This window comes from Hippopotamus amphibius, chromosome X (genome assembly GCF_030028045.1).
Source record: "Hippopotamus amphibius kiboko isolate mHipAmp2 chromosome X, mHipAmp2.hap2, whole genome shotgun sequence".
NCBI classification, from domain to species: domain Eukaryota; kingdom Metazoa; phylum Chordata; class Mammalia; order Artiodactyla; family Hippopotamidae; genus Hippopotamus; species Hippopotamus amphibius.
Genome location: NC_080203.1, coordinates 2,876,068 through 2,885,207, shown reverse-complemented (window position 1 = coordinate 2,885,207; position 9,140 = coordinate 2,876,068). Strand labels below are relative to the sequence as shown.

Genomic DNA, 9,140 nt, shown 5'->3' with positions numbered 1-9,140 from the left:
TTAGAAAATGAAATGAAAATACCATTTACAATAGCATCAAGACCCATTAAGTACGGGAAAACTTAAGAACCTGTGCACGTGCTGCTGGGTAGTAGTGTTGTGGATCTGCCACCAGCATGGTGGCTTCATGGGAGTGGAAACAAGAGCCTCCAGAGGACTTGGGGGTAGGAGGTTGGTGTCTGGGTTTGGACAGTCAAGAGCCCTGAGATGAAAAGCATTGGAAAATCTCACGGCTTTCAGTGCCACAAAGTCTACAAGTGCAGCCAGAGATCAAAGTGTAAGCTTTTATTACTCCAGGACAACTTGGACTTCACCAATGCCTAGCTTCACGGGGCATGTAGTGTGACTCACAACTGCAGACACAAAATCATCCGAAGCCTGTGCTACAGCCCTGGGCTACTTTCAAAGACATTCAGTTACACGAAACCTGACTTGCTTCTAAAAACGTGAGTCCCATTTTCATTTTCCTTCTTCTCTGCCTTGCTCCCAACTTCCTGCGTTCTTGGGGCTTTTCACTGTCTGGGTAACACAAGGCTTGGGGCTAGCCAAACTTCCGGTAGTGACCCCTCTGTCACAAGCAGAGCCTGGGCCCGAGGCCTCCGGAGCCCGACCTGGCTTGGTGCCCGCGTGCAGCACCCAGGGGTGGCCTGGCTAGCAGGCAGCCCTGTTAGGCTAGCTCCCAGCTCCCCGGGGAAGCCTGCAGACACTGACCTGATGGGAGGCGCTGCTGGACTCCCTAGGGCCTCTCAGAACTCCCACTTCTAGTTAGTGGACTGAACCACGGGACAGCCACACCTCACTTTTCCTTTTCCCAATTACAAGCGGCTGGGAGGGCCCCCGGCCTCATGGGCTCTGTCATCCGAGTGGCTGCTTTCCCCCAGGGATTGAGCAAGGTCCAAAAAGGAGGGCTCAGCGCTGCTGGTGTAGGCTTGGGCTGCGGACACCCTGCCCAGCTCTCAGGGGAGCTGGTGCCCTGCTAGTCCCACTGGACCACTCACCTCTCCTCCTTGGCCCGTGTAGCCGGCAGCCTTCAGACCTGCCCTCCTCCCCGCCACACGCCCCTCCAACGACATCGGCTTTCCTCTCCCGCATATGCTGGACTGAAGGCAGGCCGCTGAGGTGTCCTGCCCTCCCGACAGCCAGCAGCAGCCAGCCCGGGGGCTCTGAGCCCTGCCTGTGCCCACGTCCCAAGAGTCGCAGGGCCACCACCGGCCCTCCTCCGTGAGGATGGAGCCCCCACCCCCACTGCCCGGCTGTCGAGGGTTCGCGAGCTGTGAGAACTTCTGACCATGAGAACTTGGAATTCCGGGTTTAGGGATCTGCCCAGGTGGACAGTTCAGCTCTGAAACTCATCACTCTCTTCGGGCCCCGGCCTGTTCCGGTGGTCCAGGCCCAAGCCTGTGGGGGGGTAAGAAATGCCAGTCAGGTAGCAAAGAGGGGGAGGGGCTCGAGGGCTGGGCCGAGCTTCCCCCTTGTTCCCGGAATGGAACATGGCTGCTGGGGCTTTGTATGTTCTGGAAGCATGGGGGGTGCTGGCACCCCCAGACTAAGGGAAGATGCGTGCTGTCAGGACAAGGAGAGGGAGCTGGGACAGGGCTGTGCCCAGAATACACGATTTCCCAAAGGAAGTGCGGAGGCAGGCTGGGTTCCTGGCCACCGTTCAAGGAGGCGGCTGGCTCGGGGAGCGGGGGTATTGTCTGCGCCCCATCAGAACGAAGGCTCTGAGTGGCCCTCTGGAGGGCCAGCGCCCGGCTGCAGAGCGTGGTCCGGGGGTACCTGGCAGGGAGCTGGACGACAGCAGCTGCAGGCTATCCAGGACGCCATCCTCATACAAGGCCAGCTTCTGCAGCATCTTCTGTCGCGCCGGGTTGATGACTATCTGCGGAGGCTGTGACAGCGTGGAGCCGCCCAGCAGTGGTCCTGGGGTGGAGAGAGCGCCCCCTCAGCTGCAGGGGCCGATGGCCCTGGAACTCCCTGCTGACGTTTGTGGCTTCACAAGCCTTTCTGGTCCCCAGCCTAGCTCTCTGCTGTTCGGAAGGACAGAGGTCCTCAGCGCTCTCTCTGAGGGCAGGGCCTGGAAGGGGCCAAGCTGGGGCCCTGGCTCCCCACTGGGCCTGGAGCCTGGTCCTGAACTGGGCCTTCCTTGTCCCTGGCTTTTGGGCAGCAAGCTCCTGGCCTCTTCTCAGCCAGTTGTGGGTGTGGCCTGGGGAGATGACAGGCCAAGGGAAGGTCCTCTGTGGGCCTTTCCAAGGCCGGGTGGGGGGCCTCTCCAAGACAGTAACCTGTACCTTACTAAGGACACAGTGAGCTTCACAGCAGGCCCCAGTTCCCTCCTACCAGAAGGTTGGGAGTGGGAGGACGGGGACTGGAGGAGGGACAAAGATGTGGACAAAGGAGGCCCCTGCTCCCTCTTCTGGGCACACGTCCCCAGGTACCTTCCACAGCTGTGGGCTGGAGCCCCGGGCTGCTCCCCCAGCTGGACTCTTGGGTGGCACCCCCTTGAGTACAGCCAGCCTGCCCGAGGGGTGCTGGCGTCCACATGGCAGCCTCTGAGCCAGGGCTGCCTGGCCGGGCTGGGCCTGGGGTGCAGCTTGGGGTCAGGTGCCAGGAACGCAGGGCAGCAGACAGGCCGGACACGCTTTCGTCGCTCTCCACGGGCTGGTTGGCACCTTTCTGCAGCCGCTCTGTAGCCTGGGCCAGGGCTCCCAAGGGCACCGCCAGGGGCTGCCACGGGCTGGCACCGCTCAGGCCGCTGCCAGTGGTGGACACGTAGGAGTTCTCCTGCGGGGAAGGGGGGCTACGGCTGGTGGCCTCCGGCTCCAGAGATGCCCCTGCCACTGCCGCCTGTAGCTTCTCCAGCCTCTGGTATACCTGCGAGGAGGGAGAGAGGTTCTCAGGGCGAGTGGCCCAGACTTGGCCGCATACAACAGTCACGGTCCTCACAGAAGGTGGTCCAACTGCAGAGCGGCTCCGGGTCATGGACGAAGAAGAAAGCTGTAGCCACCAAAGCTAAGGACTGTCTTCTAGAAAGTGAACCTCGCTGTCCTGATGCCCTCAAATGGGGCTTCTTTCTCTTCTCAGAGGGAAAAAGGTGGGAGCCAGAGATGGGACTCGAAAAGGCAAATGCAGCAGCACCGTACACCCAGAAGGGGGCGCAGTAAAAGCCTCGCCTCCCTCTGTGCACCCGGTGGGGTTCAGTGGAGCTCCGGCCACTACAAGCAGAACCACAGGGCAGGTGAGGAACGTTTGGAGACTGCCTGCAGAAGGAGGTCCGGGAGGTGCTGGGTTTGGCTGACTACAAGGCAGTGCCAGGAATGTGGGGTTTCCAGCAGGCCACTGCCCCTCCATGGGCAGCTGGCATCTCAGCGGCTTCACATTCCCCTGCCTCACGGGACTACCTGGGTCATGGGGGGTCTCCTCTTGGCCCGGCGGTGCAGGCAGCAGCATGCCAGCTGGCCCAGGGCCAGGCCCAGCTCTGGCGGGCATGGCCCGGGCCTGGGGTCCAGGTGCTTCTTGTAGATCTGCGTGGCGATCGGGGCAGCCCAGGCGTCAGCGGCCACACCTGCTTGGAGTGTGGTGTGGGTGCTTCTCAGGGGCACCCCAGCCTCCTCGGCTTCCTCTTCAACCAGGTCTTTCTGTGGGACACGTAACGTGAGCATGGCCACTGGGGGCTGTGCCTTTCGTCGCGACCCCCAGGCCCTCATCACTGTGTGCCCAGTGCTGCCCCAGGCCCCAGGGACCCAGCCCCACACACAGCAACCGGGCCTGCTTTCACAGAGTGGACTTCCTGGGAGGGGAGAGATGCCGACACGCCTCTAAGCCAATGGAAACCGCGGCAGGGAGGCCAACAGGGCTTTCAAGTGGGGCCCAAACAAGTGACACTTCAGCTGGGATCTAAAGGCATGAACTAGTCGGACAGGGCGGAGCCGAGAGGCGAGCGCCTCGCAGACAGGCACCCCAGGGTGGGAGCAGGACCAGAGGCCACCTTGAGTTCTGAGAGGAAACACCAGGGTGTGGGGGTGGCCTTTCAGGCAGAGGGCAAGGCTCTCACAAAGGCCCTGGGGGTGGGGGGGATGGCCGCGTCCGGAGGCCAGACAGAGGGCCAGTGGTGGCGGGACCCAGGGAGTTGCAGGGTCAAGCCAGGTTACGGGATCGGGCCTTAACCCCAAGCACAGCGGGCAGGTAAAGGGACTTCCACAGTCTCCTCCGGGTTCTGAAAGATCGCTTTGGCTGTGGCACAGAGAACCAATGGGCAGGGCCCCTGAGGGAGGGGGCATGCAGCGCTGAGGCGGTGCTGACAGGCAGAGCGGCCCAGGTGGAGGCGATCTCCTGCTTGCTTGCCCGGTTCTGGTGCAGACCCACCCGAACCCAGTGACGGACAGAAAGAGCCCCAAGTCCGGAGCAGAAGTGCGGGACACACACCAACCTACAAAGCGCGAAGCACAGGCGCCCCCTGAGCGGAGACAGGCCCGGCAAGCCGACGGGAACGCAGGAGGCCGGCGGCGGGTAGCTCGCGCCTGCCCCACAGCACCCGGCCACAGCCTCTCCCAGGCCCCGCCCCCTCGCTTTCCAGGGCGGCCGGGGCGCCCCCTCCCCCGCCCCAGGCGGGGTCTGGAAAGGCCCATGGCATCTGCAGAGGACAGACAGGTTTGTCCTCGGGAAGGTAAAGGAAGCCATCTGGGGCCCTGCCTACTTTCAGGGATGAGTCAGCAGCGGCAGCGGCTGGCTCCTGTGGGGCACCGCATTCCAGATCATTCCGCCCTCCAGGTCTACACCTGTCGGTGGCCAGGAGCAGCACCTCCCGGCCTCCTTCTCTCCCTTCCCTGCGTCGGGAGGCTCACCAGATACTTGGTCTGGGCACCGTGCATTCTCACAGCCCTCTGGCCGGCCAGGGTCTCCAGCACCACCTGGAGAGAGGGCAGGCTGGAGGGTGCGGCAGGCAGGGCCGTGTGCGGGGTGGGGGCGTGGTGGACGGGGCTGCCCGGCCCGCAGAGGCTGCCGGGCGTGGACCGGGGCTGACGGGGGCACAGCCCTCAGGGACAGAGCCGCGCAGCTTGCGGGACTAAAAGCTCCGGCGGTTTGGAGGGCCCGCTTGTAGCAAAAGAATTCAAAACTATACACACGACATGAGGTGCGGGGCTGAGGAAGTGGCCCGCAGCGAGGAGGGTGGGGGCCTGGCGCTGAAGCTTCAGCAGCCTCCCGCCAGGCTGGCCGCTGGCCGACATGGAATGCTCTGGGGCTTCCTGTCCTGGCCTGGCCGCAGCCCCCACCCCCGGGCCAGCAGCGGGCCCAGTGGCTCACCACGCCGAAGCTGAAGGTGTCCGTCTCCACGGCCAGCCTCCCCGTCTTGACGTACTCCTCGGGCAGGTAGGCCAGGGTGCCGCGCACAGTCCGAGTCCGGGCCACGGCGCTGCTCTGGCCAGGGTTGGCCCCTGCAAACCGGCTGAGACGGGCCAGGCCAAAGTCTCCCAGTTTGGGCATCAGTCTCTCATCCAGAAGGACGTTGGAACTTGGGGAGGGAAGGGAGTGGTGTCGGCCGGGCCTTGGCCCCGGCCCACTCGGCAAACCACGGCCCCCTCCCCGGCCCCCGCAACCTGCCTGGTCTTGAGGAAACCAGACTGGAGCCGCCAACCTGCACCTCGTCCACAGACAGTGGCCGGTGAGCCAGCTGGGGCTCTGAGCACCCGGCGCCCAGAGCACCCTCACACAGTCCTTGGCCTGTTTCCACACCTGTCCCACTCTGGGTACTCAGTGACCTGGTCCCCCAGCTCAGCCTTGAGCAGGAGAGGGTGGGCCTGTTCTCATGGGGGGCGCGCAGGGCACCAGTGCTCCCTGCCGGCGGGAGGTTTGGGAGTGGCGCCCCTTGCCAGAGACTCGGCTCCTGCCGCTCTCAGGGGCCCTGAGGGCCTGGCTGTGTCCCCTCCTCACCTCTTGACATCTCCGTGGATGAGGCTGGGGCTGTCTTGATGTAAAAACTGAATTGCCCGGGCCGTGCCCAGAAGGATGTCCAGTCGCTGAGGCCAGGTGAGAGGGGGCCAGGCCTGGGTCTGCAGGGGCAGAAGGCGCAAAGGGGCAGAGGGGAGGCTGCAGGGCCCCCGTGTCTTGACCCTCATCCTTCCCTCCAGCTGTCACCAAGGGGTCTGGACGAGCACTTCACTCTCTGGGCCTCAGTCTCCCCTTCTGGAAAACGAGGAGCAAAGTCTCCAGGAAGTACTTCAGGAGAGGGTGGAGACAGCTGCACCTGCAGTGCTCTCTGCTCAGTGCGCAGGGCCAGAAGCGTGCCCTCGGGACCCCCCACAGACTCTGGCCGTCTTGGCTCCGGGATGATCAGGATGTTGTCAGAGGCTCTCTCCCCCGTCTCCCCCCACACGGCACACTTAGCCTGAGCACTTCAGTGTGAGGTCAGAGACGCTCCTGTCCCGTGTTTGGTTAGTCCTTCCTTGCATCTCGCAGATGTGCCCCTGGACGGGGCCCAGGTGCTGTCCATCGCCTCCTTCCCTCGGGGCAATGCTGACAAGACCCTTTCGCTACTCTGCTTGCAAAGGGGTGAAGCCTGAGACAAGCTACTGTGAGTCCATAACCCCCTTTCAGAGGCACCACGAGCCAGGCTTCCCGGCACCGAGGAGCAGTAGGGAGAGGCCCCACTCGCAGAGGTCGAGAGCCCAGGCCCCATGTCCCACACTGCCTGGGTACCAAGTGTGACACAACATGCCAGGCCAGGTGAGGCTACCTGGACGTGGAGGCGGTCTTCCAGGGAGCCGTTGGGCAGGAAGCCATAGACGAGGCAGTAGAAGCCACTCTGAGCACAGTAGCCAGCAAAGTCCACGATGTTTGGGTGACGAAACCTGCTTGAAAAAGCGGGGTCTGAGCACTTTGGCCCCCAGCATCCACCACACCTCCCATCTGACCGTCACGAGGCAGGGGGAGAGGGGACAGTCCCTGATGGTTCCTCAGCTAGCCCGAGCCTGGCAGGCTTTGGGGGACCGAGGGAGCCAGGTCCCATGACACAGGGTCCTGGTGAGGCTCTCTCCCTGCCCCCAGACAGGAGGGACACCCCAGGCTCACCGTGACAGCTGCTCCACTTCAGTCCGGAAGCTCTGCTTCACTGTGGTCCACTCCAGGTCTGCCTCCTGCAGCCCTCAGGAAGAATGAGGGATGAGGGCGGGCAGTGTGAGGCTCTCGCAGCCAAGGCTTCATGGCCACTCCCACTGCCACCTGTTCTGGGCCCAGAACAAGCAAGGGGCTGGGGGCCTTGGACTGGGAAATGAGAGCCGTGTGGAGCAGTGAGGGGGGTGGGGACCAGAAAAGCAAGGGTCTGCTAACAGCCTTCCAGGGCCTTTGCCGGGATGCTACACACACCTCCTTCAGCCTCTTCACAGCATATACTGTGTTCCTCATCACAGCCCGGTACACACACCCAAAGCCGCCCTCCCCGATCTTCAGGTCCTCTGAGAAGTCGTGGGTGCCCTGGCAAATTTCATGGAGGGGCCAGCAGAACGAAGAGGAGGGGGCCCCCTGCAGGAGGGACACTGGGCTCTCTGGGCTCCGCTGTGGGAAGAGACCCCAGATAAGGTGAGGTCCCATTTCCTCCCCTTTGCCTGGCCCACCCCTGCTGGCCTGGCTGCAGCTCCCCAGTTACTCACTGCTTGTCTCAAACCTCTGGGCAGGGGCAGGACCCACCTACCTTGGTGCAGGAAGGGGCTGGAGATGGCAGTGGTGGCTGGAGGGCCGCAGGGCTTGGGACAGGGCTGAGCTCAGGGTCAGAATTAGTCTGGGAGCCTGGAAAAGCTTCATAAAGACACCAGTGAGAGGCAGGCAGAGACCAATGGCAGGATCTACAGCCGTGGCCAGGGTCAAGGGGTCCTTTCCTCAGGTTCATCAGGCCAACCCCCAGGGCCGCCTTACCTGGGGAGAGGAGGGTGGAGGCCGACGAGGGCAACTTCCGCGGGCTGGGGGCCTCGGCCTTAGAGGGTGCAGAGATGCTCTTGGGCCTCGGGGCGGTGGTGCTGGGGGGCAGAAGGGGGGCGGGAGGGTGCCCTGGGACGCCGAGGAAGGAAAGTTCTGTTAGGCCCAGGCGGGGGGGGGGGGGGGGGGAGGAGCTCCGGGAGAGGCCTTGGGCGGCCCCTCGCCCGGGGTCTCGGGGGGCCCGGGGCCGCGCGCTCACATGCCGTGATGATGTCCCGCGCGCGGAGCAGCTGCAGGTGCGTGAGGATGCGCACGAGGTCGGCCACGCGGGCGTTGCGGTTGATCCAGGGCCACAGGACGCGGGCCGTGCGCTGCCCGGATCGCTCGCACAGCCGCAGATCGGTCTGGTCGCATACGATCAGGGCGGCTGCGGGGCAGGGGGAGTCAGGCTGGGGCGCCCGGGCCCCGCGCGCCCCCCTCCCCGTCCCGCCCCGCCTCCGCCGGCCGGCCGCCACCCACCGAACTGGCACCAGTCGGCGGGCTCCAGGGCGTCCATCACTTTGTAGAAGCGGCACATGACCCAGGACGGCACCTCGTACAAGAAGTGCTGGGCGCCGGGGACCGCGGGGTCTCCCGGGCCCGGGCCCCCGGCCATGGCCGCCGCCGGGCGGGGGCCTCTCGGGGCCGCGGCGGGCGCGGGCCTCGGCCGGCCGGGTCCGCGGACACTGACTCACTTCCCCTTTAAGCCGGCCTCGTGCGACGCCCGGCGGGGCGGAAGGGGCGGTGCCCGGGCCCGCCGCCAGGTCGCCCGCCGCCGCCGCCACCGCGAGCCCCGGCCACACGGGGGCGCCGCGCGCGGTCACTCCCCGCGGAGGCAGCGCCCCTGGGCCCGGCGAGGCGGGCGGGGCGGGCTGCCCGGAGGGGGAGGAGCCGTCTGAGTAGGGCTCCGAGGACTGGAGGAGAGCGGTTCTCAGCCCCGGGGACGACGGGCACGGTGAAGGCGTTCTAGAAAGGGCTAGAAGAGGCCCTCGTAAGAGCCGCTGGGAGGTCCTCTTAAGAAGTTTCGGTTTTATGTGGGAGGCAGTGGAGAGTGGTCAAGAGATCCAGGTGGGACGCGGTCACATGGGGGTCACCCAAAGGCTCCCGGCTGACTCCCCTCAGCTGGCTGTGAGGCTGGCTGCAAGAAGAAGGGTCTGGACGCTCACAGCATCTCCACCCACTTCCTGGGCCCTGGA

General features: G+C 64.7%; 1 protein-coding gene across 3 annotated transcripts; it reads right to left on the bottom strand.

Annotated features, from left to right (window-relative positions):
- Positions 1-270: 270 nt before the first annotated feature.
- On the bottom strand, positions 271-8,639 carry IRAK1 (interleukin 1 receptor associated kinase 1). Of its 3 annotated transcripts, XM_057718778.1 has the most exons (14): positions 8,425-8,639; positions 8,165-8,332; positions 7,906-8,037; positions 7,685-7,788; positions 7,360-7,548; positions 7,066-7,130; positions 6,731-6,845; positions 5,929-6,047; positions 5,302-5,509; positions 4,842-4,907; positions 3,399-3,635; positions 2,436-2,871; positions 1,777-1,920; positions 271-1,398 (listed from the first exon to the last, which is right to left on the bottom strand). In XM_057718778.1, the coding sequence occupies exons 1-14, from the start codon at positions 8,558-8,560 to the stop codon at positions 1,337-1,339; spliced, it is 2,181 nt and encodes a 726-aa protein (XP_057574761.1). In that variant the 5' UTR covers positions 8,561-8,639; the 3' UTR covers positions 271-1,336. The 3 variants fall into 3 exon arrangements, with proteins under 3 accessions (XP_057574761.1, XP_057574762.1, XP_057574763.1); XM_057718779.1 differs by lacking the exon at positions 4,842-4,907; XM_057718780.1 differs by lacking the exon at positions 7,360-7,548.
- Between the last annotated feature and the right edge of the window lie 501 nt (positions 8,640-9,140).